The sequence below is a fragment of the Tenrec ecaudatus genome, chromosome 1 (assembly GCF_050624435.1).
Source record: "Tenrec ecaudatus isolate mTenEca1 chromosome 1, mTenEca1.hap1, whole genome shotgun sequence".
Taxonomy (NCBI): Eukaryota; Metazoa; Chordata; class Mammalia; order Afrosoricida; family Tenrecidae; genus Tenrec; species Tenrec ecaudatus.
Genome location: NC_134530.1, coordinates 126,927,269 through 126,949,299, shown reverse-complemented (window position 1 = coordinate 126,949,299; position 22,031 = coordinate 126,927,269). Strand labels below are relative to the sequence as shown.

General features: G+C 50.0%; 1 protein-coding gene across 1 annotated transcript; it reads left to right on the top strand.

Moving 5' to 3' along the window:
- Positions 1–8,614: 8,614 nt before the first annotated feature.
- Positions 8,615–21,669, top strand: F3 (coagulation factor III, tissue factor). The gene is made up of 6 exons (XM_075558594.1): positions 8,615–8,879; positions 9,993–10,104; positions 15,301–15,491; positions 18,501–18,679; positions 19,389–19,548; positions 21,201–21,669. The coding sequence occupies exons 1-6, from the start codon at positions 8,780–8,782 to the stop codon at positions 21,338–21,340; spliced, it is 882 nt and encodes a 293-aa protein (XP_075414709.1). The 5' UTR covers positions 8,615–8,779; the 3' UTR covers positions 21,341–21,669.
- The last annotated feature ends 362 nt before the right edge of the window (positions 21,670–22,031 follow it).

The window sequence follows — 22,031 nt, the reverse complement described above, 5'->3', positions numbered from 1 at the left end:
GTACTGTACTCCTTTGACTTAACAAGCCTCATTGGCTAAAGAGACACTGTTCGTAGTTTATATTGATACAATGCTTGCACATGCAATTATGATAGAGTAATACCTTCAGTTACCAAATGGCCTTTAACAGCAACGCAAAATGGGGTTTCTGAAGCTGCAAATTCTTTTTTGTCTTAACAGTTTTATTGGCATTCCATCCATCTGTCATTCAATTCAACCATTCCAAAAGATCAAGAAGAGGTGTACAATCGCCAGTCGCCACAATCAATTCTAGCACATTTTCTTCTTCGTTGTACTCATGGTTATTCATGTCATTGTTTTTTAATTGTGGCAAAAAATATGCACAACAATAAATTCTCCAATTCCACAATTTCTACATGCACAATTCAGGGCCATCGATTAAACTCTTCGCATTGTACAACCTTTATTGACATCCCTCTCCAAGTGATTCCACCACCATTAGCATAAACTCAATGCCACGAAGCAACTCTTCCTCCTTCACCCATGGTGCACATTGGTCACTTTTGGTTTCTTCTATTTGTAATAGTAGTTTTCTGGATATAATATTCACATAGCATACTTTTCCATAGTTCAATAGCCGTTAGAAAAAGAATTGTATGTACATCATCAAATCAGTTCTAAGGCTCCGTGGCCCCTTCTACATTTCTTTGTTCCCCAAATCCCCTCATTCTCCCCCACCCCCACCAATCCCCAATAAACCATTGCTTCAGTTACTGTCTCTATGCATCCACTCCTGTGGGAAGCTGCAAACATTTTACAAGAGCAGACAGCCTCATCTTTCTCCCTTGGAGCGACTGGTGGTTTGGAACTACCAACCTTGTAGTTAGTAATCCACATGTAGTGAACAGGACCACCAGGGCTCTTTAAGCTCCTTAAAGTAACCTTCAGGAAGTGAGTGTTGCAGAAAACCATTAGTTGTCGGTTATCCTCCAGAAGACTTTGATGAATTGAAATGTCAGCTTTTTCATCAGGGAGAATGCAATGAGCTTGCCTGGGAGGGGCTATAAGTAATAAGAGAATTCTAGAAAATTTCTTTGAGTGGCTCTGTCCCTGTTAAGTTCTTTCCTCCTCAAAGTTAGTCTTTCTCTGTGATAAAGTGAGATCTCTTAATATGGCTCTTCTATCCATGTCTCTGTAACTACCATCCAATGGTAGGGACCATGCAAATAGGGTGTGTGAAACACTAACAGGGGGACTGGTCAGTTTGGATTACTATTCCTCTGGCTAAAAAAGAGCTAGCTCAGAAGCCTGAAGAGAAAATTCCCAGGATCATCAAGGAAGAAGAGCATCAACGGAACATGTTTCAGACCAGGGTCACCAGAGGTCAAGGCAAGGAGACAGAGTAGCACCAAGACTATGAGCCTGTGAGCCTGGTTTTCTGATCCACTGAGGCAGAGACCAAGGGACCTAGTGACACCAGAGAGGGGGACTTAGCTGCTGTCTGAGGCGAGGTATGGCTCGGGACCAAGGATTACATCCTAATGCTATTCTCTGTTCCTGACTTGTGGGAACCTATTGACTTCCCCAGTAACCCCTGTCAATCGTGAGTGTGTCTGTGAATTCTGGGTGGCCATTGCAAGGAATTAGGGACCCAGCAGAGAAGTCAAGTGTCCTGGCGAGGAGCAGTGGTGTCAGAATAAGGATGCAGGGTGGAGGCAAGTCTGACCTCTGGCTTTCTGGCAATTAGCCTTGGGTTTGTGTGGCGATGGATTCTCCTTCTCCCTGGTGTAGCCAGATGAGATCAGATGTGCAACCACCCACCCCTGCTGTTTTTTCTGGTCCTCCTGTGGAGAGAAAGGCAATGTGACTTTCTCAGGCAGGTAAGGGAAGTGCTTTGCCTCTCTCCAGGTGTTCAGAAGCAATGAGAGGGTACTTGCGGCTTAGGTCCACCCACTCAGCTCCAAACTCCTGCCCCTCGTAAAAATAAAGTTCTCTCCATCCTATCCCATAAATCACCACCACACCACACATACACACACACACTGCAAATATATATGTATGACCATGTCTAGAGAGCAAAGTCTTGTAGGTGTGTGTTAGTCTGGGTACTTTAGAGAAACAAATCCACAGAAACTCATGTATAAGAGAGAGTTTTATATAAAGGTTAAGTGCACATCAAGAAAACACCCCAACCCAGTGCTACCCAAGTTCCCAAGTCCAACATTAACCGATATGTCAGACACCAATCCACAAAGTCCTCCTCCATTTCACAAAACAGACACAATGATGCCAACTGCAGGAGGAAACCAAGTCAGTGAATGTGTAAGCATCTCAGCACTGGAAGGGGTCTCCACATGGCTGCTCCATCACCCAGGGCTGCATCGGGGTAGGTCCATGTGGCTTTTCCTTGGGGATGTCTTGCAGGAAATCAGCCTTGCCAGCTGAAGCAGGGAACTGGCTAAGGCAGCTGCACCCTGGTCCAACCATCAGAAAGCAAGAGACCTGAGAACTAGAAAGGCATGGCTCACTGAGCCATTTATCCCTCTGCCTTTCAATTAACCCCACGTGTGTTAATCAGCCAGGTTGACACAATAAACTAACTACCTCAAGGTGAGAGTTCTGGGCTGAGGCTAGCCAGGCAGCTCGAGGGCAGCACTGTGGGTTGTGCTAAGTAAGGAGACAGGACTTGATTGAGCACATGGAACCTGGAAAAGTTTTCTCTCCTGGCTGTGGTTTGTCAGCAGAATTGTCCCAGGGAGACACCCCAGAAGCTAGCCTATGCTGACAAGGAAGGGGAAGCTGTAGGAAGCAGCTGTCATCTCCCTACCCACAGAGACCTCAGACCACCCTTCCCCCCTCGCTGCTTCCCCCCACGGTCAGCAGACACTGCTTTCCCTCTCTCATCCAGTGTGCAGGCGGGGGACTCTCCTGGGATGTCCAGAACCCCAGGTATGTCTTGGAGATGAAGGAGCTACTATGTGGCAGGCACCATGTTGCTCGTGCAGATAAGGCAATCTCTGCCCAATAGGGAGAGACAGCCTCCTACCCCCAGCTCACTCGGCCTGCCTTCTCCTTGAGCAGTTGAGGCTTGCAGGATACCTCAGAAAAGCGGTTCTGACTGGAATTCTCCCGGGACATTGCCGTGCACATAGCTTCTGTTGTTGCTGTTGCTGTTGTTGTTGTTGTTGTTGTTGTTGTTGTTGTTGTCAAGTCAATGCCTAGCTCATGGCCACCCCACACACAACGGAGCAAAACACTGCCCGGTCCTGTGTCATCGCTTGATCAGTTAGAATTCAAACGGCTGTGTTCCTTAGGCCTTTCATGGGCTGAGTTTTAGAAGTAGATTGTAGGACCTTTCTAGTCCATCTTAATCTGGAAGTTTAACAGAAAGTGATCCCATATCATAGCAGCATAGACATTTCCACTGTGAGACGGATGGTGTTGTGCACGAGGTCCATCGGGCAGGACAAGAACCTCAGGCTCTTCCAAGGGAAGAAAGAGCCCTATTGTTGAACCACCAATGATCCTGTTGGCATATAACAAAACCCTCGCTAAATATTAGCTTACCTGGAAAGGCAGGATCTTGTTAATAAATCCATGAATAGCAGAAGATGCAAAACAAACACTCTTCTTAAAAGTAAAGTCCAGGCTTAAGTGACCCACTATTAAGCTCCTACAAAGTCTGCCAAATTCTGAAAGTCAGTCATTTTTCACAGTGCCACAAGCATCCTCCACCAGGTGTGTCCCATTGTTCCTCTTATGACAGTTCAGAACAGGAGTCCGTTTATAGTCTGTCTGTAGTGGATTCAGAACTGTGAGTTGCTACAGTAGAGTAACGTACAGGGTTACGGTTTAGGGCAGTGGTTCTCAACCTTCCTACTACTGCAACCCTTTCATACAGTTCCTCCTGTGGTGGTGACCCCCCCGCCATAAAGTAATTTTCATTGCAACTTCATAACTGTCATTTTGCTACTGCTATGAATTGGCCGACCCCTGTGAAAGGATCGTTCGATCCCCAGAGGGGTTGCAACCCACCCAGGTTGAGAACAGCTGGTTTAGGGGAATCATTACAACTAATCAAACATGATAAACACGATCCAGTGTGGAAGTCACTTTGCTTCTTCTGAAAGCACTCCCTGCCCTGAGGATGCTGCTGGAAAGGAGAGTGGGTGCGATAGAGTGCAGCACCATCCATGGAAGGATGCAGTGGTTGGACGTGTGGATTAGGCTAGTTGGTCAAGTGTTTCACGTGTGTGAGTGCGGCAAAGAAGTATCCATAGACAGAAGAATCCGCCTGTGCCTGCACTCCGCGGGCTCCTTTGCCTGTGGTGGTCATCGCTCTTCCTCTTCCCTGAGGAATCCACCCCTGGCTGTCTTTTCTGTTAGACTTGCCCTTTTACATGGCTGCCTTTCTACTGCGGAGAGCATACTGCTTTCCCTGTTGGCAGAACGTTAGCACCTCATCGGGTATATTAAAACTGATAAAATGCACGATCTCAAATCCTTCCATTCTTTTTACAATTAAACGTATCATCAGTATGCTGAGCTGACCAGGATATACCTAAACTCTTTTTTAAAAATTGAATTGCACAAAATTTATTAATAAATAACATTGCTGAGGTCTTTTTGACATTCGATCCAAAATGCTGACAGACTAGCATTCAAAGCATCAAAATCTGGCAGAGTGTAGGAGGGATCGTGTATTTAATAGGAACGGGACTTATCTATACCCAGAACCTAGCAAGGATCTTAGATCTGGTAAACATCGGAGAATGTGTTGAGTGAATGACTTTCTGTTCGTTGAATTTGGTCCATATGTCATGGATAAGAAATGATATCCACTCTCATCAGGTCAATTCCGACTCATAGTGACCCCATAGGGCAGAGTGGACCTGCTTCCTAGGGTCTCCAGGGCTGTCCATCTTTACTGCAGCAGACTGTCTCGTCGCTCTCCCAGAGAGGCTGCTGGATTTGAACTGCTAACCAGGGATGCTAGCAGCCCAACACGTAACGCACGATGCCACCAAGGGTCCTCGTAAAAAGTTATAGAAAAGGGGAACTGGGAGGTACCTACATGAAACAGTACCATCAAACATTCAGATCCCCTAAGTGTTCTTTTATGAAGAATAAAGGCAGCCCCTTCTCATGTTCAACCATTTTCTGCTACTGAAATGATGCCCACAATTTACATTTGGCCAGATTTTAGCACATTTGGAGACAGAGACTACACATGAGATTTATGATTCATCAAAATGCAAGCAGACAGGCAGTTGGATAAGCCTTTGGTTTATATTGGCAACTCTGTGCTGAAAACACTGTTCCTCCTGTAATGTTTGAATGGACAGATTTTTCTCTAAAAGCATATTTTTCAAAATATTGGTGCTATGTAGTAATTTATTTGGTGAAGCTGCACAGAAGCGGTTCTAGATAGTTAATAAAACAATTTGGGTAATACGTTTCATTGTACAGCCTTTTAAGTATTTGACTTTGGTCTAAACGTAAACTGGTTGCCTAGTCTCCAATCATTTTCACAAAATGCATACTCATGACTGCTGAGTTTTCCATGACTAATGCTACCCTGCCAGATGTTTCTTGGATTTGCTGAGTCATATTTCCCCCCTGGAACTTTGTTTTCCTAGTAACTTCTAACTCTTCCTTAGCCTTTCCTCATATTTGGTGGGTTTTTTTTAACCTACGTTTTTGAAAAAATGGTTTAATGGCTCCTTTTGTCATTTCATATGCACACAAAAGCTTTATTCTCCTTGCTCTCAGGCTCCCCCAGCAAGAAGCTTAATTTATCACTTTCTGGGGGAGATACCTATCTCCTGCAATTTGTTCTAAAACATCCTTAAGGCTTATAATGTGCGGGAAGCTATCAAACGTCTCATCATATGACAGAATATGTTCTGAGTCATCCTAAAACTCATGCAGCGAAAAAAACGCTTACCAGCTCCCAACCTCCCACGTTTGTTTTGTGCTCGCTACGGCTCCCTTCCCTCGGAATTAGATCCGCAAGTTAGCAATTTGAAACCACCAGCTGCTCCTCAGGAGAAAGACGTGGGCTTTCTACTCCTGTAAAGAGTTATCATCTTGAAAACTCTCAGGGGCCATTGTACCCTGTCCTGTGTGGTCTCTGTGAGCTGGCATCGACACGATGGCCATGGTGTGTGTTTTTTCCGTTATTTGGAGCAAAGATGGCTTAATCACAGCCAGAGCTTGCTGTCAAGTGATGCTGTGAACCCAAAATGGACATGTAATTTCTTACTGATCTGAGCACCGGGGAGCACTCGCATTGTCTGGCCCCTAGACAGGGTGAGGGCGATGACGGATCTAATCTTTGCTATGCCAAAGAAAACAGCTGCCTCTCTGCATGAATCCATAGAGTATTCAATGATCCGAAATATATGAAGAGCTGATTCTGGGCCAGTGGTTGTGAAAGAGTGGGAGGTACCGAGAAAAGCGTCTGGTTCCTTTTGGCACAATTTTAAGCACTTGGCTGCCGGCTGAATGGTGAGTGATTTGAACCCACCGAGCATCTCTGGGGAAGAAGACCTGGGCATTTACTCTTGTCAGGATTACAATTTAGAAACTTGTGTGGGATGAGGTGGTGGGCAGTCCCCTGTCACACGGGATCACTATGAATCAGAATCACTCCTCAGCATCATAAACCTGGATAAGTTATTTCCTTTCCGGGACCTACTCACTGTTATGGAGGCAGTTCCAATGCATAGGGACCCGATAGAGCAGTGCTTCTCAAATTGGGTGCTACTGCCCCATGGGTATGTGTGTGTGGGTGGGGGGGATCTGGAACGGTGTATGGGGGTGTGTGTACAAAAACAATACCTACACTTTATCTGGGATTATGGACTATAGTACAAACGGCTTTAACTGCCAGGGGGAAGCTGAGTAAATTTTTTTCTGAAAGAGGGTAGAATTGACCACATAAGTTTGGGGACCTGTGCGATCTAGGTTTCTCAGGCTGTAGACCGATGCAGGGATAGATGGCAATGACTGTAACGTTACAGCTCTGCAGATGCTGTGGAAAGTGTACAGTCTGTACTAAAAATGCACGTCTGACTTCCCTTGGCGAAAAGTGCAGAATAACCCTCTGGTCAGGTCTTGGAGGCACCTGTCACTGGACGCCACGTAATCCATGCCGACTTCTGTAGGAGAACAGCATTGCTCCACGGGCCTTTCAAGGCTGACTGGCTTTTTTTTTTTTATCTTTTTATTAGGGGCTCATACACCTCCTATCACAATCCATACATACATCAATTATGTCAAGCACATTTGTACATTCATTGTCCTCATCTTTCTCAAAACATTTGCTCTCCACCTACGCCCCTGGCATCAGGTCCTCATTTTTTCCCTCCCCGCTGCCCTCTCCCTCATGAGCCCTTGATAATTCATAAATTATTATTTTGTCATATCTTGCCCTGTCCGACGTCTCCCTTCCCCCACTTTTCTGTTGTCCGTTCCCCAGGGAGGAGGTCACATGTAGATCCCTGTAATCGGGCCTTTCCATAAGCAGATTTCCAGACCCTTCCTTGGAGGGGGCCGGAGGCCTGCACCCATCTCTGAGCCGGCAGTCAAGCGCCACCCAGAGACTCCCGGAGGCAAGTACAGAAAATGAAATTAGGGGAAGAACTTTTGACAGGATGAACTCAACTCTCAAGCCGCCCTATGATATTAACATCCTCATGACTGACAATTTCACAGCCACGTCCACAAGAGGAACTCAGAGAAATCGTTTTTCAAAGTCCGCAACCAACTATATATTGTTTTGATTTCGTTTGGGATTGTTCTACACATGGGCAGAACTAACTTGGCCGCTGATACCGGTTTTTTATTTGCTTCTTTGTGCAATGTGAGAACAGTCCCTCCTGCAGCCACGGAATTGCAGGTGTCACCTTGGGATTCTCTCATTGGCCAACGGCCAGCTTCCGGTCACTACCCCGAGCTGGGCTTGCGCTGGCCTGGGCTGCAGCTGACCTTGGGACCGGAGGGCCCCGGGCCTCTCCCAACGTATGGCAGACACCTGCATTTGCCCCACCTGTCTACACTGTCACCCGTGAGCCGGGCCGCGAGCGGTGGGTCCGCCTGGCTCGTTGTCCCTGTGGGTAAAAGAGGAAGCCAGAGGTGGGCTAGGGCCCTGCTCCCGAACACCGTTACTTGGCTGAAGATCTCGGCACCTCGTAAGCAAAGGCCAGCGCCCGGGAAGGGTCCTCGCGGAGTCCCGGTCCTACTTTCTAGGGCGCTTCGTGAGTGCTTGGTGGCCCGATCTGGAGAACGCTGTCTCCAGATGAACCCCCCCTGCTGCTCCCTCGTGGAATCCTCTCCGGTCTTCCCGCTTAAAAGCCGGCCATCCAGTCCGCCGCTGGCCGCGGGCGGGGATCGGGGGGCGTCGGGGCCTGGGCGGGGGCCGCACCTGGAGCCCCGGTGGCCGGCGGCGATTGAATCAGCGGTGAGTCACCCAGTGCAGGGTCCCGCAGCTTCCTACCCAGAGGGGGCGGGGCAGGGGTGTGGACTCGCCCGCCGGGACCGCCCTCGGTGACGGCGGCGACCCGGGCCGGGGCGGGCAGTCCGGAGGCGGCGGGCCAGCGAGGGCGGGAGCGGACCCGCGGGAGGCCGCTCCCCGGCCCCCCCTCCCCCGCGGGATTTATAGAGCGCCCGCCCGCGTCTCGCTCAGATTTGGGGATCTCTGCGGCCCCTCGCACTCCTTCCAGCCGTCCCAGGGCGCCATCGGCTCCACTTCCGGGGACGCAACCGCACCGGGGTCGCAACCGCACCGACCGGACCTCGCCGCCGGCTCTTGCAGATGGCGCCGCACACGGGACCCCGCGCCCCGCGTCCCGACGTCCCGGTGGCGCTGACGTTGCTGCTCGGTTGGGTCCTCGCCCAGTTGACCGGCGCCGCAGGTGAGCAGCACCTGACCCCCGCAACCGGCGAGGCCGCCTCGCCTTGGGGTGCCTGCCTGCAAGGTGGCCCGGGGTGTCCCCGTCCCCCGCGACCCCGCTCTCGGCCGCGCTCCCCAGCCGCGTTGACGGAGCCGCCAGCCCCGGGGCACGGGGGCTGGGGACGCCGGTGGTTCGCGCCCCGGACCCCGCTGCCCGTTTCTGCGGGGGCGACTCTCCCGGAGAGTCCATTGAGTTGCATGAGCGCGGGTTTGGCTCTTGGCTTTTAAGTTGGAGCAAAGGTCCGCCTAGCCCCAGAACGCTCTCTTGAGATCTACCATGTCACCCTTGGAAGCCCCTGCTGATAGGACGGTCGCGTGGGCCCTACATGCACTAGGTCGCAGGGGCCCGTGGTTTGGAGGTCATCTTTCCTGACTTAGATGAAGTGGCCCTCGCTCTTGGGAGCGGTAATTGGGATGTTGTGCGCGCCCTACATCCTCATTCCGTGGGGGACTGGGCAGAGACGGGGGACTGTGGAGTATGGGGAAAGCGTGACTTCAATAGGAAAGCACTCTCGCCAAATACGCCCGACACCGTGACCGCCTCACGGCCACTCAGTCTTGGTGGACGGGTCAGTATAAACGAACTTTTGGATACAAATGGAAAAACGCAATATTTGGATTTTTTTTTCATTGAATGCCTTCCTAACCCTCCTGTATATGTAGTAGGAGTTGCCCGTTCCAAATGTTCTGGAAACCTTTCCTACAGGGACTGGCCGTCACCGTGTCCTTCGGCATCTGGCCACGGGCGCCTGGGAAGCCTGGTGGGTCCTGCGCTGTCACTTTATTACAGGGTTCCCCCCCCCCCCAATAAGTTCAAACACGTGTTTCAAGACTCGTGCTGGTGTTCATGCATTACAGGGCCCATCTTGCCAGGGGAGCATTCTGGTCCCAGGAAGTCGTGAATGCTCTTTTCTGGATAATTCAGTAGTGATATCTGGGGGGAGGTGGTCCGGGGGTGAAAAACGCCTCGGGTTTATGGTGACAAGAGGGTGGAGTGTTTTGTATACTATAAAATTGAAGTCATGTGCAGAGAAGTCCATGCTCAGTGCGATAATAGCTGTTTCTCTGTTTGAAGGTGATGCCCATAAATTGGCGGCACGTAATGTAACTTGGAACTCAAATAACTTCAAGACAGTTTTGGAGTGGGTCCCCACGGCCAGCAATCATGTCTACACTGTTCAAATAAGGTAAGGGTCCCCACGGCCAGCAATCATGTCCACACTGTTCAGATAAGGTTAGGGTCCCCATGGCCAGCAATCATGTCTACACTGTTCAGATAAGGTAAGGGTCCCCACGGCCAGCAATCATGTCTACACTGTTCAGATAAGGTAAGGGTCCCCACGGCCAGCAATCATGTCCACACTGTTCACATAAGGTAAGGGTCCCCATGGCCAGCAATCATGTCTACACTGTTCAGATAAGGTAAGGGTCCCCACGGCCAGCAATCATGTCTACACTGTTCAGATAAGGTAAGGGTCCCCACGGCCAGCAATCATGTCCACACTGTTCACATAAGGTAAGGGTCCCCATGGCCAGCAATCATGTCCACACTGTTCACATAAGGTAAGGGTCCCCACGGCCAGCAATCATGTCCACACTGTTCACATAAGGTAAGCTAAAGACTAAATTTTTTAAAGGTGTTGGGAGGGGGTGGGCGGCGGGGTGTAAAGTTTTTTGCTGCTTACATTTTCCTGCGCCAAAAATAGATGTTCTTAAAGTTGATTAATGGATAAGCTTATTGACCAAAAAAGAGGCAGGCATTTGTGGTCATGTGCAGGGCCAGTTCAGTGTTCTATCAAGACTGAAACATTCCCAGACCCTAAAGTGATATAGAGTTTTGTTTTTGTAAATGGTAGGAAAAATTCTTAAGTGGAATCTAAGCTGTGGAGAAGCAAACCTTTTGAGTCAGTACTGGCAGCGGTGGGGGATAAAGGGGATGGAGTGGGGCAGCAATAGATACATTTCTGGATTGAGGAGCACTCTTTACAGCCCCAGCGGAGCCCCAGGCGGTCTGGTGGGTTACACGGTGGACTGCTAACTCCGAGGTCAGCAGTTCAAATCCACCAGCCTCTCTGTGGGAAAAGCTGAAGCTTTCTACTGCTGCAAATACTTACAAGCTCAGAAACCCACGGGGCAATACTACTGTATCCTAAGGGCTCACTGTGAGTTGGAATCGTCTCAAGGGCCGTGGGGTCTGGCTGCTTCGGTAGCCTTGTAAGTACAGATGCCTCTGCTTTTGCCAACTGTCTAGACAGCGAGCTTCCTTAGACAGAAGATTGGGAGGCATTGGGGTGTATGCATTGCCCTCTGGCAGTCCTTGATTCATCCCTTTGGACTCTTTAACTCAACATTCAGTCCTCTCCGAGCTCTCTTAGGAAGCCATTACTGACTCACCTCAACTCCAGGGAAGACTCCTCTGTGTGTATGCTCAGTGGCCAAGGCTCACCTGCCTATTCCATCTCTTTACTGATGGAAAGCTCTCGCACCACCCACCACCCACTGTAGCCAGGTGAGTTTAGACTTGGTGGTCAGAGCAGAGCTTTCCCCTAGAGTTTTCTGAGGTGGTCATCTTTAGAGAAGCAGACTGTCTCATCTTTCTCCCAAGGGGCTCCCGGTGGACTCTAACTGGTGACTCTTTAGTCGGCAGCCCAGTGCCGGAGCCATCACACCGCCGGGGCTCCTTGTACCTTGTTGCATTCAATCTAAATGTTAGCAGCGTGCAGCATATCATTCTGGAAGATTTTCTCCATATTCTTGGCAATTTTTTCTTTTCTGAAATATTTTCTACATGCCCTACGGTATCTTGATGAGTTGGATTCGACCTGATGGCAGTGAGTTTGGTTTCTGGCTTTTTGGGGAAAGATTTTATTAAATTAATCCTTTATGCAAAGCACCTAGGGATATGCTTTTAACAAATTATAGAAAGATGCAAAGATATCACCGCGTAAGCTTAAAGGATGTTTTTATTTAAATATGTGTGTGTGTGTGTGTGTGTGTTTGTGATTAGCTCCTATCAAGCCTTATACAGCATTTGGAATGTAACTTCTCAGTGTGGGATGGATCCTTTTAGGTGGATATTCTTGGCTTTCAAAATGAACTTGAGGACAACCATCAGCAGAGCAGTAGCAGGAAAAAGCATTTGTCTGTGTGTGCAGGCTTGTGTAGGTAGATAGTCTGATATGTACAGTTGTTCCATAGCCTGAGATAATGGCCAGATGTGTCCATTCAGACCTCCCTGATCACGAATTCCCTAATAATGGAGCGGTTTACCTTAAAAACTTTCCTTCTGGATACTGAAAAATAATGGTGCAGATCAGATTTCAGGCAGAATGCTCTCCACCTGAACAGCTAGACTTAAGCTTGGTGAGCATGTGAGAATATGTTTGGAACTGACCTGATCTTTTAAAAAGTACCCCTTTGACAACTGTAACTTCTTAAACTACCGAAAGCCACCTTCCCTTCACTGAGTCCAGCCCCTGGTGCCCCTGTGGACATCCAGCAGGGAGCTGCGGCTTGAAGATGGACACAGGGGTGGGGCGCCTGCTAGCCTGAGACCACTAGGGGACCCTTGAGCCGACCTGTCAGATTCTGCCCCACCCTCTCCACGAAAACAGGATTACTTGCTTCAACAGGGGCCATCGTAAGCCTCTGTCCTGAGAGGGGGAGGTATCTTTGAATGAGTGTGCTGAGGATGCGGGCCCCAGCCCGAGCTGCATCTGTGGCCTCCCTCCCGTGGGGTCTGCTGAGATCTAGCAGAGAGCCCCCCACCCCCACCCCGTGCCTGCGAGGAAGAAGGAAAGCATCTCCAACCTGTCTGCTTGCCCTGCCTCCTGTCCTCCCTGCGTCCCTCCCCAGGAGAACGCACCCTTCCCTGCTTTGCTGCCCCTCTCCTCCCCCCACTGCCCTACCGCCAAGCCTACCATGGGAGACAGGGCGACACTGCCGCCCAAAGCCCTGACTCCAATGACATTGCCCCACACTTGGACACAGCTGTCAATGGTTGGGAAAGTGTTGCTGCCTCAGGCCTGAGCGCCAAACGAACTACCATACTGACGCTGGCAATGCCCTGGATTCCAAATGGGCTGTGGCAAGCTTATGAAAAACCACCTGCCCCTAAGTTGGTGACCATGGGTGTGCTGTTGGGATTTTAGAGTCACTCGAGCAGGGCTTTCCCCTGCTGGTTTCCAAATCCTGCTGTTTTGTGCCACAGAGCACGTAGTTCCACTGTGTGAGACCCTGCAGACCCGCTCTCAGGTGGAACGTAGCCCACTGCCAGGCTGAGCCTCTCCCCTGTCCACCGAGCCGCTCACCGGCTGTCATCTCAGAGACACTGTATGCGTGCATTCTCTTTTCGAAAGGAGAGTTTAATACAAAGTTAAAGAAAAATGCACTTTGGCCATTCTGGAATATGACTCTTGGTTTGTAAGCTTTAGGTCAAGGACAGAATTTACCCAAGTCCTTCTACTCTAGTTATTGAACTCAGATTAAAAACAAGCAAACAAATAAAACCCGTGTCAGTGGCTCCTGTGCCTAGATTTAGGCAGTGACTCTCCATGACGGCTTGCTCCCCCTGCTTGCCCTGCCCCTCTCGATGGAGCCATGAAGCCTGTGAGTTCAGTTCATCTGCTGTGTGCAAAGCCTGCTGCTTCGCCAGTGACACAGTGCATGGCCACGGGGCAGAGAACAGACCGGGAAGGAGGGGGGGGGGGCAGAGAACAGACCGGGAAGGACCTCTTAAGTGCTGTGTGGAGGGGCAGCCTCAGGGGGCAGAGGAAGGAGAGACACTCTGAGGAGTGGATCCAGGGGGCTCTGGGAGCGTGGACTGGAGCCTGACCAGCAATGGCAAGTACGGTCCTAGCAGTAGGTGATGCTGAAGGGAAGGACCATGTAGCCACCAGTCTGCACGCATTTCTAAGGATTGTTTGGGAATGTTAGGAGAATTTCATTTCCAGCTGGAGTCTTTTGAATCCTGGCCTCTTTGCTGATGTCTCCCCAGGAGCCCTGGTGGCATGCTGGGTTACATGTTGGGCTACGAACCACAGATCAGCAGTTCAAAGCCACCAGTTTCAGGAGAAAGATGGAGCTTTCCACTCCAGTCAAGAGCCACTGTCTGGGCAACTCACAGGGACAGTATTAGTCTCCTGTAGGGTCGCTATGAATCAGAATTGACTTGATGGCAGCAAGGGTTTTGTTTGTTTGCTTTTCACAAAAGAAAGATGTCTTCCAGTCTGTTGGCCTCTCTGATTTTATTAGGCAGGGACTGCCTGTATTGTATTCTGAAATATTGGGCAGGATGAGTCCTTATCTTGTACAAGTGAGGGAGGCATGTAGCATTAGGAGGCAGATGGGCCAGAGACCCAGTTCTGTCACTCATCATCGGTGTGACCTTGAAGGTGTTGCCCAGTGTCCTTGGGCATTCAAGTTCTCAACTCTATGAAAACGCCGACACCTTCTTACACTCTCCTCACAGCCAACTCATAGCAACCCCTTGAGACAGAGTAGAACGGCCCCTGTGAGTTTCCAAGGTGGTCACTCTTTACAGGAGCAGAAAGCCTCGTCTTTCCCTCTTGGAGCATACTGGTGGTTTGAACTGCTGATCTTGTGGTTAGCAGCCCAACTCATAACCCACTGTGCCACCCAGGTTCCTCAATACCTTCTTAGAAAACTCATCTCAAGTGAAGTAGCATGAGAAGAGTCCTGTACATGGCATATAGTAAATTGAATAAATTATTTAATAACCACACTGGTAATGATGATGAGAGATGGTCGTGATCACCATTAGAGTGTCCTGTGATCTCAAGCACACCGGTGGCATAGTGGTTAAGCACTTGGCTGCTAGACAAAGGGTCCGCAGTTTGAATTCCCCAGTAGCTTCTCAGGGGGAACAAGACATGCCCCTCTTGGAACCCTTTTGGGGCTGTTTTCCTCTGTTCTCTAAGGACACTCCTTGACGGCGCACAGCAACTGTGCTGTCATTTAAGAAGCTGACTAGACTACAAAGCAGCATAGTCATTCTTCCCCCCACGCCACTGAGACAACTCGGCTGCACTCTCAGAGGCTCCAGTGGGGAAGAGGCCGAAGCCAGGGCTTTGAATGTTGCTGGATGCAAAGTCCAGCCTGCGATTGAGAGCGACCCACCATCTCTCTTCCACTCGCTGGGTTGTCTTTTACGTAAACACGTTCGCAGAGCCACGTCCCGGTTGCTGAGAAGACTCGGGCGGCATCCAAAGCATTCAGCAGAGGGCACCGCCTCGCAGGGTTAGCCGGACGCGCTGTTCACGTGGCTATGGAACTCCCACCAGGACACCCAGTGTTGTGCTGAATACAACTTGCATTGGTCATAAACCGTGCCGTTCCAAACTCTCGTTTCTTTCTTTCATCAGCACACAATTAGGAGATTGGAAAAACAAATGTTTGCAAACCACAAACACCGAGTGTGACCTCACAGATGAGATCGTGAAGGACGTGAAGGCGACGTATACAGCGAGAGTCACAACCGCCCTGGCGCCCGTGAGTGGAAACAGCCCTGACTCTCTATTTAGCAACTCCCCGCCGTTCATCCCTTACTTAGAGAGTAAGTAGTAAGGGAAACAGTTGGGTTTGTAATACCCTGTCCTTGTCGTTGTGACACCCCCGACCCTGGGATCATCGCCGACTCGTCTTGGTCCGATAGCACAGCATTGACCGCCCCCCTAGGGCCTGTCGTCTTTACAGAAGCAAACCGGCATACCTTTCTCCCGAAAAGCTGTTGCTGCGTTCGAACCGACAACTTTTCCATCAGCAGATTGGCACCTAACCACTTCCCCACCAGGGCTCTTTTCTTGTTATGAATGTCTTAATACTCTTGTGAGCTTATGAGCTTAGCAACCAGTAGATGAGACAAACCATTTACACATAAACACACTGTCTTTCTCAGAAACCACGAGGGGCCACAGTCCTGTCCACTCGCTCTGGATGAGGTTGGCACTCCAGGGGACATGAATTTCTGAGTCGATGATGGTGTCATCGAGTACCTACCAGCAGCTGTCTGCATCCTTGGGAGTGAGAAACCAGTGAGGGCTGAGGTTTCGCCTTGTCCCCTTCGATCCAGAATGAGCGGTGCCAGCTGGACCAGGTTCCAGGTTCTTAGGCATGAGGAAAGGCCACACAGTGTCCCTCCTATCCCATACTGAGACTGCCAGGCTGCTTCCTCCGTGGGCCGCGATGGAGCTGCCATCAGCCAGCGCCCAGCCCCATGCCTGCCCGCTGGCTTTTAATAGGGGGAGCATTTCCCTCGGCAATTGTTGCGCCAGTGAACTAGGCTGACCTCGGATCGAACAGAGCATGCAGAAACGCCCTTCGCAGAGAGAGCTTTAAATTTGTGTGTGCATGTACATCTCCAGTCCCAGATGAGGGAGACTAGAGAGACACGTGGAGCCCACGGAGGCGGGTGAGGAGAGCGGCTCTGTCCAGGCCTACTGACCAGAATAAAGAAGAGATGTTCTTGGTGCTTCTATACGTGGCCCCCTGGCCTCCCCATGAGTGAGAGCAGAGTGTCTGGGGGTGGAGAGGGTACATGTGTTCCATGATTGACTTTGAAGGTTAAAAGAAGGGGAGCTGGCTGCCTTTACTGAGTCCCAGGGTGGGGGGAGTCCCCTCTTTAGGCTCTGCTGGTACTTTGGCCTGAGCATCTCGCACTGCACATGGGAAGAGACTGCATAGTCAGCCGTCTTCAGTAACGTCAGGATTGTGTCCATCTGCCCTCCAATTGACTAAGTCTTGTTAAGCCATTTCCTTCTTCCTGAAAATAGAGCCCTCTTCATAGATCGATGGAAAGTTGAAGATACTCTGTTCTCTCCTTCTCTGTGCGCACGCATGTGTGCATACACGCACACAGGGGTGAATTCTCCTGTAGGCAAGGTAAGCGCAGGTTTACTTGTGCCTTACTAAACTGTAGTGAACAATTTTACTTTGGCTTCACTGCATCTTCGATTTCTCATTTGGTTAAAAGAACAATATGTGCGACTGTTCACTACAGATTAGTAAACCTGCAGCCTTATTGACAGGGTACTCTGCCCCTACCTGGGATTTGCAAATGTGAAAAGAGCCTTTGATCCGGTAGGAAGGTGCTGTGGGCTTCGTTGGGAGACAGGCAGGTGCCAGCTGCACCTGCAAGTGGAATCTTTGGTGCGAAAATATAGAACTGTGCACTGCCGACTAGCAAGTAAGCCCAAGTAAGCCTATGCTTGCCTTGCTTATTGGAGAATCAGCATGGTACATGTGTGCATGTACATACATACGCACACACACACATACCATGGCTTGTATATGTTGGTGTTAAATGATTGTAGTCTATGTTAATCTTAGTCAACCAAAGCTCGTGAGATATTTGAGCCATTGTGGCAATCCAATAAGGTGCCAAAGGCTTTTCCCTAGCCCCAAACCATGGACCCCAAACCATCCTACTCAAACCATGGACCCTAAACCATCCTACCCAAACCATGAACCCTTAAACCATCCTACCCAAACCATGAACCCCAAGCCACCCTACCCAAACCATGAACCCCTAAACCATCCTACCCAAACTATGAACCCCAAACCACCCTACCCAAACCATGAACCCCTAAACCATCCTACCCAAACCATGAACCCTAAACCACCCTGCCCAAACTGTGGACCCTAAGCCATCCTACCCAAACTATGAACCCTAAACCATCCTACACAAACCATGAACCCTAAACCATCCTACCCAAACCATGAACCCTAAACCACCCTGCCCAAACTGTGGACCCTAAGCCATCCTACCCAAACTATGAACCCTAAACCATCCTACACAAACCATGAACCCTAAACCATCCTACCCAAACCATGGACCCTAAACCATCCTACACAAACTATGGACCCTAAACCATCCTACCCAAACTATGGACCCTAAACCACCCTACCCAAACCATCGACCCCAAACCATCCTACCCAAACCATGGGCTCCTAGAAACTGTCCCCTTCAATCCAGCAGCCATAACTCCCTGTGGCTGCTGAGTTCTTGGAATATGACCAACATAAGTATAAAACACATAACTATATATTTTTTAATGTAAATATCTGAAAAGGATTTTTATGTTAGTTACTTTTTAAGATATCTTTATGTATATTTGATTAAATAAGACATTATCAAAATTAATTTTACCTTAACATTTTTTTTTCCTAAAGGAGCCCTGGTAATGCTGTGGTTAGGCTGCAAGCTACAAGGCCAGCAGTCCAAGACCACCAGTGGCTCCTCAGAAGAAAGATGGGGCTTTCTATTCACCCCCGTAAAGTTACAGTCCCCAAAATGCACAAGGCAGTTCGACCCTGCCCTATAGGGCCGCCATGAGTAGGCATCGACTCAGTAGCAATGAGAAAAAGTGAACAACGTAGCTACTAAGAAGTTTACAATTGCCTCTGCAGCTCCGTTTGCGTGGACAATGCTGCTGTAAGCCAGGAGTCACGTTCCTATACAGGTGTTTTATGGAGAATGACTAAGGGCTTACTAACTGCAGCAAGTCAGTCGTCAGATTTTCTTTGAATCCCTTGTATCTAAGCAGACTCATTGTCTATGTTTCAGCAAATCTCATACAGCCAACAATCAAGAATTTTGAAAAAATTGGGACCAAACTGAATGTGACAGTACAAGATCCACTGACCTTAGTCAGGGTGAATGGCACGTTCCTCAGCCTACGGGAGGTGTTTCAGAAGGACTTGAGCTATACTCTGAATTATTGGAAAGATTCAAGCACAGGAAGGGTGAGAATTTTTTTTCCATTTGCTTCTGTGGGTTGTTTTAAGTTGTGGCTCCTTGATTTTATCCACTTCCTGTCACTTCTTCTCCAGCTCAGAAAGAGCAGCATGGCAGCTGACTGAGAAGGGCCCCTGCCAGGTGGGGAGCCAGGCCACACATTCTAGAGCTACCTGCAAAGTCCGCTGCCATGGGACTGGGAGCTTCCCCTCCCAGTTCCTCGGAAAGGGCTGGCCCGGAGTATCACTGGCGTCCCTGTGGCTGCGGTTCGACCCGGTCATGTGGATGCTGACTCAGACTCCAGCTAACAGTAGAACTGCCCCATGGGGTCTTCTAGGCTGCCATCCTTACGGTGGGTTACGCATCGGGCTGCCAACCGCAAGGTCGTCAGCTCAAATACACTAGCTGCTCTGAGGAAGAGACACATGAGGCTTTCTGCCCCTTGAAAGATTTACCACCTCAAAAGCCCCCAGGGGCAATTCTACCCTGTCTTAGAGGGTCCCTGTGTGTCAGAATCAACTTGGTGGCAGTGAATTGAATTGAGTCTTAGAAAAGACATCCTTAGCAGCGACCAAGGATGCTGATTTTCCAGACATACTTCCCATTCTTCCCCATCAGGCTGGTCCATGCTGCCCCGGCTTCTTCCTCAGTGTCTTAGTAAAGGGAAAGGGCTCGTTCTGAGCCCAAGTGACTTAAGAACTCTCTACCTTCTCCCAGAAATCAGTCCGGACAGACTCCGGTGAGTTTTTGGTTGAAGTCGATAAAGGAGAGAAGTACTGCTTCAGCGTCCAGGCTGTGATTCTGTCTCGGAAGACAAACCAGAAGAGCCCAGAAAGCCTCACCCAGTGCACCAGGAGGGAGAAAGGCATTGCCAGAGGTGAGTGGAACTTCCTTTGTAAAGTATTTGGTGAGAAACAGCGCCCCCACCGGTCCTTTTTAAAATTCTATTTTAGGCATCCTGGCAGCATTTCCTTCGTAGGGGGTTGGTTCCTTGAGGCCCACAGGGTGTGCTTGAGCATCTGCAGCTCCCTGGGCCAGCACATGGCTTGTGCTTAACACATCCGTAGTGTCGCATCACTGATTTCTCTAGGCGGTTTTCTCCTGCCTGCATATGGAGCCAGGGTGGGTACCACCTCGGGACCAGCAGCTCGCTGAGAGGCCCAGTGTGGCGTGTCATTGTTGCTGCCGGCTGCTGTCTCACAGATGCCAGCTCACAGTGGCACAGAGTAGAACAGCACCATTGGGTTCCCCAGGTGCAATCTGCAGAGTAGCAGAGGCCAAGTCTTTTTTCCCAGGGAGTGAGTGGCTGGTGGGTTTGAACTGCCTGCCTTCCGGTTAGCAGCGGCGGGCTTAGTCATGGCTCCCCCAGGATGCCTTAGGAAGGAAAGAAGGAAGGAAGGAAGGAAGGAAGGAAAGAAGGAAGGGAGGGAGGGAGGGAGGGAGGGAGGGAGAAAGGAAAGAAGGAAGGTAGAGGTATAAGGTTCGGGGTATAAGGTATAAGCGGTTGAGTCGGTCAGATACACCCCCATGTGGGGGTGGGCATCTGACCAGCAGGTGCATGGGCACACGTGCTCAGATCCACTGGGTGAAGAGGCTGCATTGAGCACCTCAAAGCCCCCCCCCGCTAGGAAGGGGAGTGCTCTGAGCACGTCAAAGGGACAAACCATAGTGACCATGGCCCAGGCCTTGCTAAGACAAGATTTCAAATGGTAACAGCACACCAAAACGAAACAAAACTCTTCCCACTGACTTACTAGCATTCTGGGAAGATAGCACCCTCCTCTCCTGTGGAGTTCCACACCTCCGCTCCCAGCCCCTCTGGTCCCAGCTCTGGCTCCGCCTGGTCCTTAGGCTCCCAAATGCCCCTCTGCATGCCACGGCTTCTCTGCTCCCTACCTCGGCTGTCTGCAGAGTTGTGCCCCTGAGGGGCGATTTCAAATGCCACCCTCACCAGTGGCCACTGAGTCCCTTCAGACCCTGTGTGGGCCAGAGGAGAACTCTGCTCCATAGAGTTCCCAGTGGCCGAGTTCCTTAGCAGCTGCTTCCCAGGCCTTTGTCCCCAGGCAGCTCTGAATGGACACAAACCTCCAAGCTTTGGGGTAGCAATTGAGCATTCCCCTGGGGACTCCACCCCCAGTCCAAAGCTCCCCCTACCCCCTTCCTCTCTGGGAATGCTGAAATGCTGGTAGCACTTTGTCCCTCCCTCCTTCCCTGGTGAGGCTCCTGGCCCCACTGCTGCCAAGCCCGGGTCCTCTTTAACCACTTCTTTGCCACAGGGGTTCTTGCCCTCCTCTTTGTGAACCTTTCCTAGACTGGAAATGCTTCTGTATCTGAGGTGGCTCTTTGAATTGCCCCGAGACCTAGCAGACTTGACAAACTCTTTCCTCACCTGAGTGGGGTGGGGAGCTTGGAGGAAAGAAGCATTTGATGATGATGAAAAAGCTTGTGGCGTAATCTGCAGTCCGCTCTGCCCCCTGACCAGGGGGTGGGAGCACCCCACTGACTGCACTTGGCGCCTCTGTCTTTCAGAGACCGTGGTCATCTTGACCGCAGCGGCGCTGGTGGTCACCATCCTCCTCGTCATCGCCCTGTCCGTCTGCCTGTGCAAATGCAGGAAGAGGAGAGGCCTGCAGAGTGGCAAGGAGCACTCCCGCCTCAGCATCACCTAAAGGAAGTGCCTTGGATCTGCCAAAGACTGCAAGCTCCCTGCTGCCCTGTGACCAAGAACTTTTACCAGAACAGGCATCTCCAAACACAAGACCCATACCTTGGAGCCCGAGACCCTGGGGATTCAAAGAAAGCTGTTTTCTATGACCTGTCATCACAGTTCGCATTCTGCTTTGGACATTCACATGGGTCATTTTGGAATCTAATGAACGGTACGAACACTCTCCAGTTCTTATGTTACGTTGACACTGCACCACTTCTTGTACCTGTCATGCTATAGACGGCCTAGTCTACACTGGCGGTGCAATCAGGTCATACAAGAAAAAACAAATGCCTTAAAAATCCCTACATGGACTTCTGGAGAACTTGTGAGAGGCTGACACTAAAGAATGTAAGATGTGGAAATAGGGAAATTTTCTAGGATTTCTGACAGCCTTTGCCCTTTCATAATATGGTGTTTAGAGATTTTCTTATTTTTCAGGAGTACTTTTTTTTCATCGTTTTATTAGAGGCTCATGAAACTCTTATCACAATCCATACACACATCAATTGTGTAAAGCACATTTGTACATTCATTGCGCTCATCATTCTCAAAACATCCACTCTCCACCCAAGCCCCTGGCATCAGCTCCTCATGTTCCCCTCCCTCCCTCTTCCCCCTCCCTCATGGGCCCTTGATAATTTTCAAATTAT

What these genes read in the sequence shown, in the direction of transcription:
- F3 (XM_075558594.1), top strand. Translation starts at nt 8,780, where the DNA reads ATGGCGCCGCACACGGGACCCCGCGCCCCGCGTCCCGACGTCCCGGTG. An exon ending in CCAGTTGACCGGCGCCGCAG is followed by an intron (nt 8,880 to 9,992) that starts GTGAGCAGCACC and finishes CTCTGTTTGAAG; the next exon opens with GTGATGCCCATAAATTGGCG. An exon ending in GTTCATCCCTTACTTAGAGA is followed by an intron (nt 15,492 to 18,500) that starts GTAAGTAGTAAG and finishes TCTATGTTTCAG; the next exon opens with CAAATCTCATACAGCCAACA.